Source organism: Littorina saxatilis, linkage group LG11, assembly GCF_037325665.1.
Source record: "Littorina saxatilis isolate snail1 linkage group LG11, US_GU_Lsax_2.0, whole genome shotgun sequence".
NCBI classification, from domain to species: Eukaryota; Metazoa; Mollusca; class Gastropoda; order Littorinimorpha; family Littorinidae; genus Littorina; species Littorina saxatilis.
Window position 1 is genome coordinate 28,327,597 of NC_090255.1, and position 20,279 is coordinate 28,347,875.

At 39.6% G+C, this 20,279-nt stretch overlaps 2 protein-coding genes across 2 annotated transcripts in view; both read left to right on the forward strand.

Moving 5' to 3' along the window:
- Positions 1–20,279, forward strand: part of LOC138980183 (uncharacterized protein C2orf50-like) — a 62,872-nt gene that overhangs the window by 4,140 nt on the left and 38,453 nt on the right. The window lies entirely within an intron of this gene.
- Positions 1,439–17,417, forward strand: LOC138980702 (uncharacterized). The gene is made up of 11 exons (XM_070353610.1): positions 1,439–1,886; positions 2,571–2,617; positions 3,536–3,614; positions 4,171–4,298; positions 5,537–5,640; positions 8,701–8,766; positions 9,547–9,639; positions 10,596–10,688; positions 11,332–11,366; positions 12,989–13,090; positions 15,347–17,417. Exons 4-11 carry the CDS (start codon positions 4,277–4,279, stop codon positions 17,415–17,417), a joined length of 2,586 nt encoding a protein of 861 aa, XP_070209711.1. The 5' UTR covers positions 1,439–1,886; positions 2,571–2,617; positions 3,536–3,614; positions 4,171–4,276.

Here is a 20,279-nt window from a genome sequence, read left to right on the forward strand (position 1 = left end):
GAATTTTACAAGTACCCAAGTACCCAGTTACATTAGCTTGAATTTCAGCCAAAATGGCTACCTAAGAAAAGTTCTAATTTCATCTCCCTGAATAATTTTCCTGATACCATACACAGCTTACATTATCTCCAATATTGTATTAAATTGTTTTCTACAAATAAAATGAACCATGGCAATATATTAATTTGCTTTTCTGCTTTTATATTCTTTTCAAGTAACCAAATCCTTTCACTGTCACTGCCACGAGTGTAGTTGTAAGCAGATATTTTCTATGTTTACTGTTTTTTACACCACACACGTTTGGTTATGGTAAAACAATAGCAGCCGTTATCCTGATTCATTCAAATGTAAACATGGCATGTCCTTTCTTGAATAAGAGTCGAAAATGCATATGTTAGGTAGCCAATCAATCACCACGAAAAACTTTCAGAGTGCTCGGGTGTTGAGACAGTTTCGATTGTCTTACTTTGAAATTAAAAACTGCAACACCTTATTCAGATACTATAAAATTCAACTATTTCATTTATTAAACAAAAATTAATACATTCCCTGCCTATTTTAATGTGTACAAGTAGCCTTTCAAATTTCATTCAACACCACGCATTGTTTGGATTAAAAAAAATAAAGAAGAAAACTAGTATTAATACTAAGATTCTTTGAAAAAATACTCAAGTGCAATGGAACGCTATTCATCATGCATTTAAGCGTGATTGTACTTTTAAAAACATTTGTGCGCGGCAAATTAAATAGAATGCTACTGTAAAGATCAGGACAGATATTTTGGTTTTGAGGTTATTTGTATTCCACGCTTTGGGGCGGAGATTAATAGCGTCCTCTCCGATGAACTGCAACATGGCGACGTATGAAATCGAAAAGATTATCAAAAGGAAGGTAAGATATATCATGTTGATATCTTTGCCCAAATTTTCGAATCCATCGATTATTGATCATTTAAGGATCGTAGGTCCAGGGGCGGATCGGTTTGCACTTAAGCAAACTCGGAATCCAACCCCAAATAGTCACGATCAGAACTCCTGTAGCTTTTCTTGTGGCTTTCATCGATGGGTCTAGTGACATACCGTACCTCCAATGTTATTTTTGTTTTTTTTAATGGGCAGTGTGGGGATGCCCTGAAGTCTATGTGATTTACTGGGCCGGGCATTAAGCAAATATGAAATGAAATGAATGTAATTATCGAAAACGATTTGGTTTTGGGTAGAGATCAACGCTCAAACCAGTACCGCTTTGGCATTGACTACCGTCAAGAAGGGACGCAACTCCTTTTGTGCAGCGATCGCATAGAAGACCATAGTGAATGTGTTGTGCCTGCCAACTGAAAGAGTTTGATCCCTATCGGCTGCCAGGGTGGATAGCTCTTCAGTCTATTCGGAGTCAACTTTTGTGAGACTCTCTTTGTGTCTGTTCGCCGACGTGTGCATCACATGCAGCCCATCATTTGCCCACGAAAAAGATCCTATTATCCGCAGGTAGATCGATGTGATCTGTGACCGACACAAGGTGATTGTCATTTACCAAAGTGAGGTCCACAAGGTTTGGGGTCTGACAAAATCTATTTCGTGTTATGTTCTGTACTTTCTGGATGAGTAAGGCATCTCGTAAACACTCAACAAAAACTTTGTCCACTTTCCATGGCCATGTATGCGCCGTGCCGTCCCACTTTTTGTTCAAATAATTGAAATCACCCATAATACATATTTTGTCGTACCCTGCCAATCTGTCCGATCTCAGCAACTTAACATATTTGAAATAACGACAACTCATTTCCTGTTATGTGCAAAGTTAACATAAATGTATGCATGTTTAATTTTTTTTTTATACTTATAGGGAAACAAAGTTCTTGTGAAATGGAGGAACTTTCCTGCCAAGTAAGTAATAGTTTTTATTTGTACAAATTTGTAATGTTATGTTTAGCAGAGTTTGATTACCATTATAATTCTGTACGTCTAGCTTGACACAGATCTTTACAAGACCAACTTGTGAAAAGGGCTAATGGAAGTGGTCCTGATTTGGCCTCCGTGGTATGGCAGAGTGACTGACTCAGTACTTAATTAACTACTTATATTGGTTTAGTGACTGATCATCACACTATTTTCCAGTTGAGCTATTCATTTTGCTCTTGATAGTGAGACTACTACTTATTACTACTGGATTATAATGTCGCTGTGTCTGAGTGTGTGGTCACTAGTAAGGCTTAAAGCAGACCTACCGGTTGTTATTTGCTTTAATTTCAAATTTACCAGTTTGAAAAATACCTAGTGCGATCACTCACCACTGATGTGTGTATTATATTTATAGTAATTAGTGAACACCAGTTTGGGCATTTGCTTAAATTGTGAGTGTGTGTGTCCTGTTTATGCTATTAAAAAGTGATTATCTTGTAGAACTTTGTAAACTTCTTACAGGTCTTTAAAAATATTCACATTGAAAGTACGTGAGTGTGTGTCCTGTTTATGCTAAATGACTATAGATTTTGTAATCTTCTTGCCTTCAAAAATATTCACAACAATGGGCACCAAATGATAACTGAATTAAATTTCTGTTTGTTTAAGGGATAATTCATGGGAACCGCGGGAAAATGTATTTACCTGTACACAGGGTGAGTATATTGTTACTCTTGTCATTTGGTAATTCACGTTTAGAGTAATTCGGTCAGTCATTTGGTGATTGTCCCAGATGTCGAAGGCTGAGTATCAAACTGTCATTTTGTACCCTTGTTCCTTTTATTTGTTTTTTCCCTGTGCCACAGAGTGACCACAGGTCTATAAGTCGCTTGGTCGATCGGTCACAAAAATGTGTTACTGTTACCCAAGATGTGTTACCCAAAAGTCTTTGATGTAAATGAATCTATAGGTGTTGTTAACAAAGCAGGGTACTACAGTCACATCCTAATTGCATAATGACCACCCTCTTTTTTTTTCCTTCAGTTGGACTGTGATCATTCATGCATTGTTGCAGTCCACTCATCGTCACCTGATTGCATTAATGTACAACCCTCTAAGTCTTCAAGTAGGACTTATCATTTATCAATCAAGCCATGATATTTTCCAATATATATATTGTATTTACTGTGAAGGATAACCTCCCTTGATACTTGTTGAAGAAGATGGCACAGTGGACAAATCTTCCAACATCATTGTATAATGAGAGCATGAGAAGTGCTGTGTTTACACTTGCTTGTTTTTTAGGAATATTTATTTTTGACAACTTAGTTGAATCTCAACCATTGTATTTTGATTGGCATGAGTTAATAACTTAATGAGATTGTCACCCATGACTTTATTCACCCGCATTTAGTGGTGCGTCATAAGCCTTGTTCTGGATTAGTGATAGATCAGTCACACAATTAAAGACAGTCCTCACTGAGTGAATGTGAATAGATTGCAAAATTGTGACACAGTTTTGCATTAGTATGTACAGTCAGAGAAACCAGAACGAAGTTTAGGATGCACAACTAATTGCTCGTGAATAATGTCTATTACAAATCAAATTACAACAAATGTGTTACATTTTTCAGATCTCAACATTGGGAACAAAAAGGCCAACGGGGACCGCAAGGAGAAGACGAAAGCCTCAAGTGATGCCAGTGACAAAAAGTAGGTTTTCTTTAATTGGTATTTGTTTAACTGAGGAACAAAGGGGAAGTACAGTAAAGTATATTTTCATTACAAAAATACAAAAAACAAGAAATTATTGTCACAGGATTGAAATAAATCATTTTACCAAAACTGCTAACAACTCTTTTTTTTTAAGTTATTACAGGGACTTTGACATTTAAAGATATGTAACCAGACCGACCCTGTTTTTTTGGCGCCGACTCTAAAACTTTTTTTCTGAATTTCTACTTTACTTGCTTTTCAAAAGTCATATTTTTTTCTATTTCTCAACGGAATGTGGTCATGTTGCATATCATATGAAAGGATTTTGAATTTCTGAGCTATTTAGACCATTTACGAAGCTGTGTGATAACGATTACATTTGGATTATAAAAAAAAAAAAGTTGCCGACCGACCAACCCTAACTTTCTTGGACATGTTACCCTAAACAGATTTTTTTTTTAATTGGCCTTAGTTATAGTTGTTGCTTTCTCTCTATATATACAAGTTAATCTGATATCATTTTTGTTCTTGTTGTATGTGTGTGTTTTTGCAGGCTTAACATCTCTGATGTGGAGTTAGTCAAACATGTGAAAAGCTTAAAAGACAAGCTGGCTGAAATCAAAGATGGCAAGAAGGACAATGCGAGACACAGAGATTTCATGAAAGGGATGTCTTCACGCAGTGAGTTTTACTTTACAAAGTACATGAATACAGTTATTTATACAAAACATGAATAAGATAAGATACCTGTGGGTGATCAAAGTGAAATACCCTATTTGTAATGCATGACATTTATTATCCAAGGGAGATTTTAAACAATGTTTTTTGTCACCGATGAAGAGTCAGTCAATTGGCCAAAATTTGCAAACAGGTTGCCCATACAAAGGATTAGTTGCATTGAGAGACTTTGTTGGAGATATTCATCATTATCATTGTCCATTTCTACTTTGTTCTTACCAGTTCCATGATGCTAAAAACTCAGTAAAATTTAATACCATCAATTTACCTATCGTCTATGAGGTATGGCTTGGTTGTTGCTATATTTATTTTAGGCTATAGCCCGGCGCTGTATTAGACGCTAGCAATTTTTATTGGTTCATTTGTCAATTTATATTGAAACCAAATGAAAACAGTTCATGCAATTCGGACTGAAAGTTTTTAATCACAAAATAACTCCCTTCATTGTGCAGCCATTTTAAAGACCAGTTTGACCTTCTATTATGTCATATTTTGGCCTCAGTTTCAATTGACTGACAGCTTTGCTGTTTGTATGTGTACATAACAATAAAGTGATCTTGCAAAAGTATTACTTTTTCCCCCATTGTTATTTTTCCTTTATTTAACTTCCAAAACTCGGAAGTTCACATGATTTATGACAAGTGGTCCACTTACAGGGATAAAAAGGGGAAAACATTGGTCGCAAAAAAGGGGTCCCTTAAGTGGGATGATCCCCCTACAAGTGTTGGTCCGGAACCGGGGTTCCACTGAATATATTTTCTGAAAAGCTAAGAGTCTTCTGATTAATTTGCTTGAAAGGGGTAATTCTGTCAGTTCACTACTTGATTATTTCACTATTTCATTCACTAGCTTTTGTGTAATTGTTTCCACTTAATACTGGTCTGGTGGGAGGCGGTCACATTTGGTGATGCACATGTCGGTGAAACGGGGACTGAGATTTCACTGAGTTGACTTTGGGTAGACAAACGTCACTCACCCTGTCTCGGAGCGGGGCTCGAACGTGAGTGATGCACTGACCCTCTCTGCCACTGAGCCCGATTAGGCTCAACAAACGTTCGAGCCAAAGTATGTTTTGGTTACCTCAAAAATTAGTAGTTCTATGCATTCATGCCTTCCCCGGACATATGCCGGGGTCGCACATTTGTAAATATTGTTTTGTTAATAACTGATGTAAATTGTAGGAATGCTGGACTGGAACTCTGGTGTGGGCATGTTGGAAGATGGCCAAGATGATGTTATCATGGATACCCTAAGGGAGATGTTTCCACCAAGCAAGAAAAATGCGGTTGGTATTAAAATCAATAGTGCATACATTACTATTCAATACAATTGATAATACAACTTTAGAACTAAGGCCCCCCCAAAATAGGTTGGTTTCGGGTAACCCAACTGAGCCTATTTTTCCTTGCGACCCTAAAACTTCTTTCTACATTTGAAAAAAAGAAGAAAAATTGGCGGTTCATACTCAACGAACCTGAAAGCTGGCCAAAAAAGGAGATAATCGAGCATCGCTGTTCGATTTTCACCCTCCAAAAAAATACCGATTTGCTGACCCTTTTTTTGACTCACATGCGAAGCAAAAGTGAGTCTATGTACTCACCCGAGTCGTCCGTCCGTCCGTCCGGACGTCCGTCCGTCCGGAAAACTAACGTTGGATATTTCTTGGACACTATTCAGTCTATCAGTACCAAATTTGGCAAGATGGTGTATGATGACAAGGCCCCAAAAAACATACATAGCATCTTGACCTTGCTTCAAGGTCAAGGTCGCAGGGGCCATAAATGTTGCCTGAAAAACAGCTATTTTTCATATTTTTCCCATTTTCTCTGAAGTTTTTGAGATTCAATACCTCACCTATATATGATATATAGGGCAAAGTAAGCCCCATCTTTTGATACCAGTTTGGTTTACCTTGCTTCAAGGTCAAGGTCACAGGAGCTCTTCAAAGTTGGATTGTATACATATTTTGAAGTGACCTTGACCCTGAACTATGGAAGATAACTGTTTCAAACTTAAAAATTATGTGGGGCACATGTTATGCTTTCATCATGAGACACATTTGGTCACATATGATCAAGGTCAAGGTCACTTTGACCCTTATGAAATGTGACCAAAATAAGGTAGTGAACCACTAAAAGTGACCATATCTCATGGTAGAAAGAGCCAATAAGCACCATTGTACTTCCTATGTCTTGAATTAACAGCTTTGTGTTGCATGACCTTGGATGACCTTGACCTTGGGTCAAGGTCACATGTATTTTGGTAGGAAAAATGTGTAAAGCATGTGAGTCGTATGGGCTTTGCCCTTCTTTTTTTTTTGGTCATGTTACCCGAAACCAACTTCTTTTTTCTTTCTTTTTGTTTGGGGGGGGGGGGGGGGGGGGGCGCTAATAAGATTTTTTTTTTAATGACCAAAAGGTTATCACTAATAATACTTGCTTATTTGATCATAAAGGTGTTGATGTCAAAACCACAAATCAAAACAGTCATCTTCGACCGTTTGTCTAAATTATAATTAATGAAATGAAACGACTTCTCTGTTATTTCCTACATGTCCATTACAATGTTCATTTCATGAACAAGTAAGTCATTTGGGCTGGCTTAGTTTTGTTTTAATCCTGTTGTGTTATTTATTTATATAGATTTATCCCTGCATGTTCAATGGGGGTCCAGTAGGCTTTGTCTGTGTGTGTGTTCAAGCGTAACGGCTTTGTTCTCGACAACCACCAGGCCGATTAGATTGTGCTTTGGCACAGTAGCCGGAATTCAAGTCCCATTTATTGTATTCAATTTACAGAGTTGAGTTAAAATAAACCGTTAAAATGGCAGTTTAACCACCAACAAACCGTTTGCCACGCGTTTCTCAGTGTCTAATTGTCAAATTATCACCCAAATTGGCACAATGATCTGTTGTCCCATACTGAAATACAATACATACTTTTCAAAAAGAAAAACTAAAGTTTTGGCAGTTAAAAAACCCATTTTTTTCACCGATCTTTATGAAATTGTGTGGGTAGGTCCGTTGACCCTAACTGAATTCTTGTTTTAAGAAAAAAAGCACACTTTTGACAGTTAGAAACCTGTAATATCCTATTTTTTCACCGATCTTCTTTAAATTTTGTGGGTAGGTCCGTTGTTTCTAAATGAATTTCAATACAATACATACTGTTTAATATACTGTTTACTTTAACTGAATTTCAAAACATAGTAAAAATAATACCTGCACAATTTTGGCAGTTAAAAAACGTATCAGTGACTATCACATTGTTTTCACAGATCTTTATGAAATATTGTGGAGAGGTCCGTTGTCCCTAACTGATTTTCAATCAGTTTCTTCCTCATTTGTTCAAAAGAATATAGGTGGTTTTTCTTAACACAACAATCCCTACGCAAAGTATACAAATGATAAAAACAGTTATTGTAGGAAATGGAGTATTGCTGCCCGCCCGTTCAATGTGACCTTACACAAAAATACTGAATAGGCTTTTTGGCTTACACCCACAACCATGCTTTTCAAAAAGAAAAACAAAACGTTTGTCGGTTAATTTAATGGTTATATCCCACTTTTGCATCAATTTTAATGAAATTGTGTGGCCGTCGTTGTAACTAGAGTAGGTTCAGCGCAGCAGTTTTTATTTCATTGCCTCAAAATATGGTCTGTCCCATTTTGCAATACATCTGGTGTGTCTTGGACTCACACACCCAAGGGCACAAGGACATCATTGAAAAAGTGCAGTGCAGTGACGCCCGCTTTGTGCTCCACCGGTACCACAACACATCCAGAGTCATGAACATGATCCACCAGCACTGCCCGCCTCACCTGATGCTATACAAAATCTTCCATGGTGTAGCATGTGTAGAACTACCGAAACAAAGAAACAAGAGAATACCACCCCCTCCAATACAAGAGAATCAACAACAGGAGAAAGGACTACCGCAATCATACCTTCTTACCCCGTACCATCATAGACTGTAACAAGCTCTTGTACACAGGCCAGTCTTGCCATCTTAACGCCTTCATTTAGAGAGTGTTTGGCAGGAGCAGTGGTATATTTTTTACACGAGCGGCTATCGCATCACCTTCCCCACCCCTGGTCTTCTTCAAACTGTTATTTTGAATCCCAAAGATGGGAGCAGCTGTCCAGCAAGTTTTGTGAAATTTGGTCCATTAACACCTGAGATATAAGAGGTAAAAGTGTGACACACACACAGACATCCGCATGTTCATTATGTACGATGATAGGTGTTGTAAATTGTAGTTGAAGGTGACTCGATGTAATTTTTATTATTTATGCATTTGGTTTTAAATCAATTTGATCAATTTGTATTTGCATGTGGTTTTCAGTTTTCAATGGTGGACTACTTTACCCGAGTGATGATTCCAGAATGCATTTTTCATATTTCTCAGCAAGTAAGTTGTTCAAGTCTTGTATTCTGATGTCTCTGATTATATACCAACAAACCAAGGCAGGTGACTTAAGTCAAGGCATGCAAGAGCTCTCTACATCCGAAACTGCCATACGTATATTTTGCTAGTTGAGACAATTATAACACAACCATGAATGAACTCAAACTGACATTGACAGTGCAGTCACAGATTTGCTCTCAGATAGATTTGTCAAGACACACTTACAAAACAATTATCAATTTTCCAATTGTTGACCACACAGCTGGCGATCACACCCAACACTCATGCTCACGTGGCGAAACACAAACACACAACAGACACATGCACACACCCACTCACACACACACACACACACACACACACACACACACACACACACACACACACACACACACACACACACACACACACACACACATGTGGTGTTGGTGGGAGATCAGCCATTTGAAGTCGGAAGTTCAAATCAAATTTTTATTGTTAATTTTTTGTATGAACTGCATCCATTACCATTATTCAGGTGGGGGGGGGGGGGGTATAGGAGTGCCCAGAGAAAAAAAACATAACGGAGGACCCTGATACAGGTAACACGTACTGAAAATTACAGAAAACCCCACGTGAAGAACAGGATACAAATCCACGCTCAATGGGATAGTCTGGATTCACAGCATGGTGTTAGGCCTGTGACTGAATCCACTCGACGACCTGTCGCCCCATTTGTGTGATGCTAAATCCCCTACCTCTCCGTTCAGCATTTGAAATGTTTCTTATGTGATTGTTGTGCAGCAGGAAATGGAGGCTTGCCAGCATGGAGGATTGGCGTCTGGGGAGGAGGATCAGCTTGATTCAAGTGAAAATGAATGGCAGCCTAGCCCCAAGGTAAAGATCAAATTTAGTTCTAACGAATGTTGCAAGTTGAACACAAAATCGTTAAACACAAATGAAATTTAAGTTGAGGAGTTTAGTTACAAGTCCCAAGACCGATCCCACTTTATTTTGAGTCCACTGGCCTAGTCCACCTTTCTTGTCATGATAGATTCGCTATCAAGGGTCAAGGCCACTTCTCAAAAGGGACGTACAACACTGACACATTTTCATCGAAGGGGAGATCCGACTTGGTTCGAAGGAATAAGTACTGAATTTGATGTTTTTATGTGGTCAAGTAAAACCTCGTAAGGTTTAGGGGTGACTGACACAATTGTTTCGGGAAAAACTGTGGTTGATCAGTGTAGTTAGCGTTGAGCATAACTCCAGGTCTTCGTCCGAAAACAATGGCTAGATCAGCGGAAGCTGGGTCACCCTGCAAGTGTGGAAATATCATGGTGTACGGTCATTCGTTTGTGCGAAGACTTAGCGAGTTCGCTTAGAGTGGTCTAGTGGATAATCACTTTGGATTTCAGCAATGCAGGTGCAAGGTGTCCAGGGAGGGGGTCGGAGGCTGGAAGATAACAAATCTTTGTGACTATGTGAGGCTGCCGACCATATGATCAGTCACTCGACTGTGTTGTTGATTTTGTTGAGGGCGGTCGGTCATAGACTCGGAGCATGTGTGTGTGTGCTATGGAGTCACAGCCGTTTGTGTGCTGATGACATGAGACCAGGTATTGGCGATATGAAACTTCAGGGTGGTCGGTCATAGACTCAGAGCATGTGTGTGTGCTATGGAGTCACAGCCGGTATGTGTGCTGATGACAGGAGACCAGCTAGGTAGCAGCTGTAAGAAATTTCAGGGCGGTCAGTCATGGATGATAGACTAAGACCATGTGTGGTTGCTTATGACTAGTAGAGTTAATGGAGACAAATCTATTTGAAATGTTTATTTGATTGTTGTGCAGCAGGAAATGGAGGCTTGCCAGCATGGAGGGTTGGCGTCTGGGGAGGAGGATCAGCTTGATTCAAGTGAAAATGAATGGCAGCCTAGCCCCAAGGTAAAGATCAAATTTAGTTCTAACGAATGTTGCAAGTTGAACACAAAACCGTTAAACACAAAAGTACATGATATAAAATGATAAACCATAGCAACTCCTGACCTCCGGTCTCAATGTGTTTTAAAGAAGCTATCTAGGGGGTCTGTCGCACAACTCCGTTGGTAAATTTCACCTTGTGGTGTCATTCTTCATAGAATCCCCGTCGGTAAGCTAGTCTGTGTATCTTTAGTCGCCATATGCAGAGTGCAAAGGAATGCGTCATGTATTTGTGATAGTGACGTCATAATGGAAAAGACTCCCATAACGTGATTATTCGCACTATCTTGATGTGACTTGTCACCTTGTTAGTACATGCATTAACCGTGCCTGAATTGCACGCATTCTTACAATGCATGCAGAGCAGCAATGGAGAGTTGCGCGCTAAATGGATGCATCCTTCTGACCAGCTTAGTTTCTATTTTCTTTTATTTAATCATTTTGTTAATATAAAAAGTGATTTCAACTGCTATTCCATATAGATTTTCAAGTACCCATTTATTCTTAAGTGGATACTTATAATATTGATAAGATTTTTTTGTGTGTGGCAGATGCCTGTTTAACTGCATTGAGCATTTTTCTTTCAATTTCTTTCTTTCTCTTTCAGAAGCGAAGAGGAGAATATGCTTCATCCAAGGAGGGGTAAGTTAAATGATTTCCGTATTTAAAAAAAAAAAAATCCATTTCGATGGTGCTTAAAGCCCCGTCAATCACGTAGGATCATCTCAGGGCAGTGCTGCTTCAGACAAGTTAACATGCCGCCACACAAAGATAACAGTCGGAACACAGGCTGCTTATCCCACCCAGTCACAGTATACTACCACTTTTAAAGTATTTGGTATGACCTGGCAGGGAGTTGAACCTCGTACCTCCCACACTCGAGGCGGACGCCTTAACCACAAGGCCACCGAAATAAATTTTGTATGGCTCTACCACCTTCTTTATTCCTGACGTGAACAGATACTACTTTTTTGTGTACAACTTTTTGTTCAATTTGTTGAAGAAAAATAAACGGAAGGGCGTTATGAGATTATAAACGGATAATCTGCTGGGAAGAAAGAATAAGAAGAAATCAATACATAAGCGCAAAGCAATCCATTTATGTGTTAGTGCCATATTTTGCTTTGAAAAGAACGTCTTTCACAAGAAAGCAACTTTGTATGAACCTTTCGTTCTTTCTTGAACAGTCTTACAAAAACGGGAAGCGGGGTGGAGAGAAAGAGAGAACAAGCTGGCTGGACAATGGGAAAGTGGGTTGGAAGGGGGGGGGGGGGGGGGGGGGGGGGGGGGGGGGGAGTGAGAGGCTCCACTGATATTTTCAGAACTCCAGCTGGTGAAGCATCAGCTGTTGCTGTGTTACGTCTTGAGACGGCTTTGTGTAGTCAGCTAGACGTTAACAAATGTGAAATAAATAAAACAAAGACCTGTTGCTGTACGGCCAAAGCGTTGAATTCTCCACAATGTTGTAATCAGAGTGAGATTGTCCTTTCTATAACTTTTGAAAAAAAAAGGTGTGGATATTTCTTGATGACTTGGGAGATGTCTGGATTGTTCTTGAAATCGCCGAAGCTCATGTCACCTGTGTTGTCTGGTTCCTGTAGTTTTACAGGAGGAGAAAGACTTGCTTCAATCAATCAATCAATGAGTCTTATATCGCGCATATTCCGTGGGTACAGTTCTAGGCGCTCTGCAGTGATGCCGTGTGAGATGAAATTTTATACGGCCAGTAGATTGCAGCCATTTCGGCGCATATTTACCTTTCACGGCCTATTATTCCAAGTCACACGGGTATAGGTAGACAATTATTAACTGTGCCTAAGCAATTTTGCCAGGAAAGACCCTTTTGTCAATCGTGGGATCTTTAACGTGCACACCCAATGTAGTGTACACGGGGGGAGGTTCGGACACCGAAGAGAGTCTGCACACAAAGTTGACTCTGTGAAATAAATTTCCGCCGAACCTGGGATCGAACTCACGCTGACAGCGGCCAACTGAATACAGCTTCTGCCGTCTTGACCATGTTTTTTCCCAGTCTTACTCATAACTCCTGTTTGTTGACGAAGATTAGGTACGTTACAGATTTGTAACCAGGCGAGTGAAGACTCGAGCAGAGAAATTGGATGACGACCGATTGATTTTGATCACTGTATATGTATCGCGTCAATCTGACAAGGCATCAACCAGTAATCACAGCACGACAGTACTTTCCTTTCAATAAATTATTGTAGACAAAAAAGTGATGTGGATCTTTCTTTTGTGTGCAGCTCAGAAAACTCGGACAGCTCAGAAAACTCGGACAGCTCAGAAAGTGGCAGTTTTGACAGATCCAGGCCCAGAAAAAGACAAAAAGTTGTACGTCGAAAAAGGTAATTAGTGAGATTCCCTCTCTTATCAATGATGTTTGTTCTCTTCCAAAATGGAACTTGACTAGAAATTTAGTTTGACCAAAACTTTCTGAGGCAGACTCAAATTCATGTGTTATTATTAGTTAAATCATATTCAAACTACTCGTGAATATCAATTTTTATTCGAGCATTTTTGGAAAATTGATAGTCCATGAGGCATTAGCTGAGTGGACTATCAATTTTTGAGAAATGCTCGAATAAAAGTCGATATTCATGAGTAGTTTGAAGAAATTGGATTTATCCCGAGTTCGTCAAGTCAATCACAGTTCATTTAACGACATTTCTCATTCCTTAGAAGTTAGAAGCTACCATTGTTTGCTGTTGTGGGCGACAACTCCGCTTCGTCAGACGTGTGATTTTTGTTCATTGCGTCGGTTTATGAGATCTAAATCGAAATTTAGCAACTCAAAATATATGCTAGATGAATGTGAAGAGTGTGATAATCATCGCTTTCAACAAACAACACTGTGGTAGCCTAAAGAAGGCTGCGATCGTGAAATGTTACAAAAAAAGATAATAAATAGGTTTAATTTATTCCCTGTTATAACTCGTCTTGGTGGCACAATGGATCGGAAGGGATTTTTAGTTTTTAGATCGGAAGGTTCGGGGTTCGACTCTCACCTCGGGCAATCTTTTTTTTACATGTGCTATTCTATTCATTTTTGACTCACGTGCGAAGCAAAAGTGAGTCTATGTACTCACCCGAGTCGTCCGGACGTCCGGAAAACTTTAACGTTGGATATTTCTTGGACACTATTCAGTCTATCAGTACCAAATTTGGCAAGATGGTGTATGATGACAAGGCCCCAAAAAACATACATAGCATCTTGACCTTGCTTCAAGGTCAAGGTCGCAGGGGCCATAAATGTTGCCTAAAAAACAGCTATTTTTCCCATTTTTCCCATTTTCTCTGAAGTTTTTGAGATTCAATACCTCACCTACATATGATATATAGGGCAAAGTAAGCCCCATCTTTTGATACCAGTTTGGTTTACCTTGCTTCAAGGTCAAGGTCACAGGAGCTCTTCAAAGTTGGATTGTATACATATTTTGAAGTGACCTTGACTCTGAACTATGGAAGATAACTGTTTCAAACTTAAAAATTATGTGGGGCACATGTTATGCTTTCATCATGAGACACATTTGGTCACATATGATCATGGTCAAGGTCACTTTGACCCTTATGAAATGTGACCAAAATAAGGTAGTGAACCACTAAAAGTGACCATATCTCATGGTAGAAAGAGCCAATAAGTCACATGTATTTTGGTAGGAAAAATGTGTAAAGCAGTTCTTAGTGTATGATGTCATTGCTGTCAAGGTCAAGCATGTGAGTCGTATGGGCTTTGCCCTTCTTGTTTTTTTGGGGGGGAGGGGGGAGGGGTCATTTCGTTTGTATTATGATTTTGCTACACAATGAATTCAATTTGTGTTTCTTATGACGTGTTTTCATAGAAATGAACAAAAATCATTAGCACCCAATGTATATCAGATTTATACAGCTTGAAATCCGGCTCTGTGATTGGCCGAAAGGGGGAGTGACTCATAGAAGTCAGGATAATACAATATAACATGTGTGCATTGTGTTCCACACCTGCTTTGGGCTACCGCAAGATGTCTAAGATTAATTATGACCCCCCCCCCCCCAAAAAAAAAAAATTGCCGAGAGTGCTTCAGTGTTGACCCGCACTTTTCCCATTGTCTAGACTCCCGGCCTGGACGCATACAGACGAAAGAGAAGACTCATCCAATCTGCCTCTTCAATGGCCAGGCAGTCCCGGGCTGGTGCAACGACATGTAAATCTTCTAATGAGGAATACCTCGGAAAAATCGCCCCACAACAAGTGGTCTGCGATTCTCCCCAGGAAGAGTGTCTTGTCGATTAATTTCAGGAAGAGTGTCCGGATCCCCCAAGGGTTCCGGTGATTACAGTGTGCGACAGGGGTGGCGCTCTGTCTCTCATTGAGCCACAGTCACCTGCGTGATGTTGAGCGCCAGCGGTTGGTGCCGCGGGTACACCAAAACCGTCTCCCGGTCTCGGCTGCTGGCCCCTGATCTTCCGCCATGTCTCTGCATGGTTTCGTTGATGAGTTATGATTTTTTGTTAACCCACAGAAATCGCCCCGTGTACAAATAAAGTCAAGGGAGAAATGCCTCCATGTGGAAGGAGTTAAAGATTTGTAATGGATCTTATGGTTATTTTTGTTGTTGTTTCAGAACATCGACCTGTCTCTCAAGAGCAACTCCTGGACAAGAAAGAACAGCCATGGATGACATCAAGGAAAGTGAGAAAGCTGCTTCGATAACCAGGGATAGTGAGAACGCTGCTTCGGTAACCACGACAACTTCAAAGGAGGATGCTCCAAACGTGCAACAACGCAGACAATCCTGCAGACAAAGGAAGCAATCATCAAATGCAAAACGACAACGAAAAAAGGTTAAATGTTGTATCTCTGGCTGCCCAGGCAATACTGTCAACTTGCTGAGACATTTCACACAAGTCCACCAGGATATTCCTGAATTTGAAGCTCGCAAACTTATAAAAGGCATGAAAAAATCACCCAAGCGGTCTTACACAGTTTATAGCTGCACCATGTGTGAATGGAAAGGCACTCGCCCGGATAAACATTTAGTTTCAAAACCTCACAAACTGGAAAAACAAGAAGCCAAGCGTATCGCTAAAATTATAAGGAATTCACAGTTACCAAAGTCGTCACAGCAATTGGGAAGAAACATGTACACTGCAGTCTCGTTGTCTAAAGAATTCTTAGACTGGTTTCAAACAATTGAGGGTGGACACTTTATTCCAGATTCTGTTCCGGACAGTAAGAGGACTAAACGGGAACAACAAAGCAGGAAACACATGCACATGGTTCGTACAGTTCTCCAAACAGCCTATGGTGAGAGAGAGTTTCATCAATCAGAATTGGAAACATTGGACACGATAGGAAGGAAGATGGGAGGATCTGAAAAGTCAGTCGTAGAACAGTTGAAAGAGGGAAGAGCTTGGGGTACCGTTAAGAATCATCTTTGTGCTCTGTCACATTTTGTCGATTTTTTGGATGCTACAAAACGTCTTGATAAGGAGTTCATTGCTTCGATAAGGGTGAACTTAAAAGGCTCAATCCAAACTGTAACCAAACTGACTCTTGAGGAAATGCAGCGCAGAAAATTGTCTGATCGTAAAAAAGTGGTTGATTTCCCCAATGTTGCACAGTATGTCAAAACAAATGTTGCAGAAACAAAGATCAAAGCCTTTCAAAGCGATGCACATGTGTACTCAAACTCTGAAACATGCAACAAAATTCATGATATTTCAAACCACATTATGCTTGAACTGGCCATTCAGAATGCAAAGAGGACTGGTATATTTAATGATCTCACAACAAAGGAAGTCAGAGATGCAGAAACAGAAGATGATGGATTCGTGATTCTTGTTGGAGAAGGAAAAACATTTCGAACTTCTGGTGGGGCAGGTATATTTTGTTCAGAAGCAGAATATAACAGACTTCTTTGTTATGTCGATGAGTTGAGGCCACGATTGAATCCATCGACAGATCAAGTATTTTGTAGGGCCTCGGGGGCACATGCAAGTGTTGGGGAATCTTGTGAATTTCTACAAAGTGCCTGGGCTGAGTTTGGCGCGATCATTTCAAAAGACGTGGGTGATGTGACTTTCAACCTCATCCGCAAAACAATGATTTCAAAGTCAAGGAAAGAAGGTCTTTCGAAAGATGAAGAAGAAGACATGGCACGGCATATGGATCATCACAGAGACACTGCTAATAAGTACTACGATGTTAGCACTGGTGCTCGTTTAACTGCTAAATTCAGACGGACTGTGGGCAAGTATTTTACAACTTGTGGTGAACCCTCTGAACCTCATCATGATGACAGTGCTGAACGTTCTGAACATGAACATGACGATGATAGTGATAGTGGAGACAGTGTGAGTCCTTCTAGCAATCTTCAGCAAGTTTCTGTTGAAAAGAGTGTTCATGATTCACAAAGTGGCTCGAGAACTGTTGTAAAGAGTGTACATGCTTCACACACAAGAAGTAGGGGTGAACCTTTGTTCACTGCTGATGATAAACTGAAAGTATATCGAGCGTGTGCAGGGTTAATAGAAAAATACAGGAAAAAGGACGTGAAAAAAGGTGTCACCAGAGGTGAAATTTTGCAGCAGATAAAGGCGGCTGGACCAAATTTTTGCTATCTTCTTAAAACGTACAGTATTAAACAGATTTGTAATCGAGTCAGGTGCGAGATTCGCAAGGACATTAAATAACATCTCTGCAAATGAGGTATAGCTAATTTGATCTGGAGGTGTCCATATGGCTTGGCCCAAGCCATCTGGACAGTTAACCATTGCTAATTTGTTAGGCATGTAATTTGTAAAAGATAAGAATAATGTATAACATTAAACCAGACAGGATCTTGGAAGGAAAACAATTAATTTGCATGATTTTTTAACAATTTTCCTTCATAGTTTATTGTTAACCTTTAATTGACTTGGGAGATATTGGGCTCTTCCTGGGTCGAGATTAATGACAAGCTGGTGTCTGTGGGTCGTGGCCTATTTTCACGAGTCCGAAGAGGTCTTCTGTCTGGGTTGGTTTGCTTGCAAATGTTAGCAATGATTAAGAACAATAGGCAATTCATATCACACAAAATGTTTCCCTTCAACATGCTGTTTGGCCAAGTCTTATCAACTACTTTTATCTCTTACTTGTATAGTAAATGATCAATGGTTAACTGTCCAAATGTCAACCATTTGAGCACCCTCACACCAAATGAGCTATTCCTGGTAGAGGATGCAAAGGAATTGTCGACAAAAAAATGACTTCTCCATCCGTACCCGAGTACAGTGTTTATTCAGTGCAAGGCACATTCAGTGGATGCAGTAGTTAAGACACTTGATCAAGATTATTTTATTATGCTGTAGACATGTAAAGCGTACCTTGATTAATTTCACAACTTGTGAACGTTCTGAACCTCAACATAACATGATGATGACAGTGATAGTGGTGACAGTGTGAGTCCTTCTAGCAATCTTTAGCAAGTTTCTATTAAAAAGAGTGTTCATGATTCACAAAGTGGCTCGAGAACTGTTGTAAAGAGTGTACATGCTTCACACACAAGAAGTAGGGGTGAATCTTTGTTCACTGCTGATGATAAACTGAAAGTATATCGAGCGTGTGCAGGGTTAATAGAAAAATATAGGAAAAAGGACATGAAAAAAGGTGTCACCAGAGGTGAAATTTTGCAGCAGATAAAGTCAGCTGGACCAAATTTTTCCTATCTTTTTCCTATTTTTTTATTTTGGTAAATGTTTGACGCAATTAGTTGTTTTGAAACGCTATTGATTTTGTAAAGTTTGAGGCTTGATAAGACACTGATTTTACTGCGCTTCTGACCCACCGTCAAAGAAGTCGTTTGGCAATTTACCCTTATTGGGCCAAATTTTAACGACATCCATCCATTAATTTCCGAGATATAAGCCGGACAGACACAATAAAGTTTGTCGGACCCTATCGGAAATAGGATAAACACCCTCCGTACAGGTGGTCTGAGAGGCCCACTCTCGTACATGTAAGGTTATCCACAAGGGTATTGACCACATTGCTCCCCTTTTGTTCCTAATGGGTCTGAGAGGCCCACCTTTGTACTGATCAGGGTGTTGAAATTATGTCATCAATAACTGCTTTAATTTAAGAAGTAACAACATAATATTTTGTCAACAGAAAGGAACTAATGTGTTTGAAACACTTCTAAAATTTCATTACCATAGCTTTAATTGTTTGGGGATATGAAGACTTGAATGCGACTGTCGGTCTCACAGACCCACGCCGTATGGTGAAGGTTAAAAAAAGAACGCCTGACGTGTACAGACGTATACTTTCTTCAAGACCAATTTTTTTCGTGCCCCTAGCTGGTGAAGAAATATTTCAATTTGTACTCCCCCCACCCCCCCCAAAAAGAAATGCATTTTTGAAATAGCAAAAAATTTTGTCATAAATTCATAACTCTGCTTTTGGCATGAAAAAAGGTGTGGCCAGAGATGAAATTTTGGGTGGTGTCTCCCATCGAAGTAATACAATGTTTTTATTTTTCATTTATTTTGTTTTTGCAATTGTACATTTGTTGTGGGCACATTTTTTTTCTTCACTTTTTGTCTTCTCAAGTAAGTAGTGAAGTTGGTTTATAGCATCTAATCTTCCATAAAATTTGGTTGTTATTGTCGACTACTGTTTTGATGATAGTAAAATGGAAAGTATGTGTTTTTAAATGGTGTTTAAGTTGTGTCAGAGTATGATGCTTAGTCGTTTTGAATGAATCCTTGTACTATCACAAAATGTCGACTACTTTCGCTGTCAAAACAGTCACTTTGGCAACCATAACAGATGAAAACTCGAATGAGTCCCTCCCGACTCCCCAACCCTTGTCTTTTATTTGGGGGGGGGGGTCGCATCTTCTATTTTTGACTCACATGCGAAGCAAAAGTGAGTCTATGTACTCACCCGAGTCGTCCGTCCGGCCGTCCGGAAAACTTTAACGTTGGATATTTCTTGGACACTATTCAGTCTATCAGTACCAAATTTGGCAAGATGGTGTATGATGACAAGGCCCCAAAAAACATACATAGCATCTTGACCTTGCTTCAAGGTCAATGTCGCAGGGGCCATACATGTTGTCTAAAAAACAGCTATTTTTCACATTTTTCCCATTTTCTCTGAAGTTTTTGAGATTGAATACCTCACCTATATATGATATATAGGGCAAAGTAAGCCCCATCTTTTGATACCAGTTTGGTTTACCTTGCTTCAAGGTCAAGGTCACAGGAGCTCTTCAAAGTTGGATTGTATACATATTTTGAAGTGACCTTGACACTGAACTATGGAAGATAACTGTTTCAAACTTAAAAATTATGTGGGGCACATATTATGCTTTCATCATGAGACACATTTGGTCACATATAATCAAGGTCAAGGTCACTTTGACCCTTATGAAATGTGACCAAAATAAGGTAGTGAACCACTAAAAGTGACCATATCTCATGGTAGAAAGAGCCAATAAGCACCATTGTACTTCCTATGTCTTGAATTAACAGCTTTGTGTTGCATGACCTTGGATGACCCAAGGTCAAGGT

Coding starts and splice junctions, on each gene's coding strand:
- LOC138980702 (XM_070353610.1), top strand. CDS start 4,277: ATGAAAGGGATGTCTTCACGCA. Junction 5,641..8,700: donor CACCAAGCAAGAAAAATGCG/GTTGGTATTAAA, acceptor TGTGGTTTTCAG/TTTTCAATGGTGGACTACTT. Junction 9,640..10,595: donor AATGGCAGCCTAGCCCCAAG/GTAAAGATCAAA, acceptor ATTGTTGTGCAG/CAGGAAATGGAGGCTTGCCA.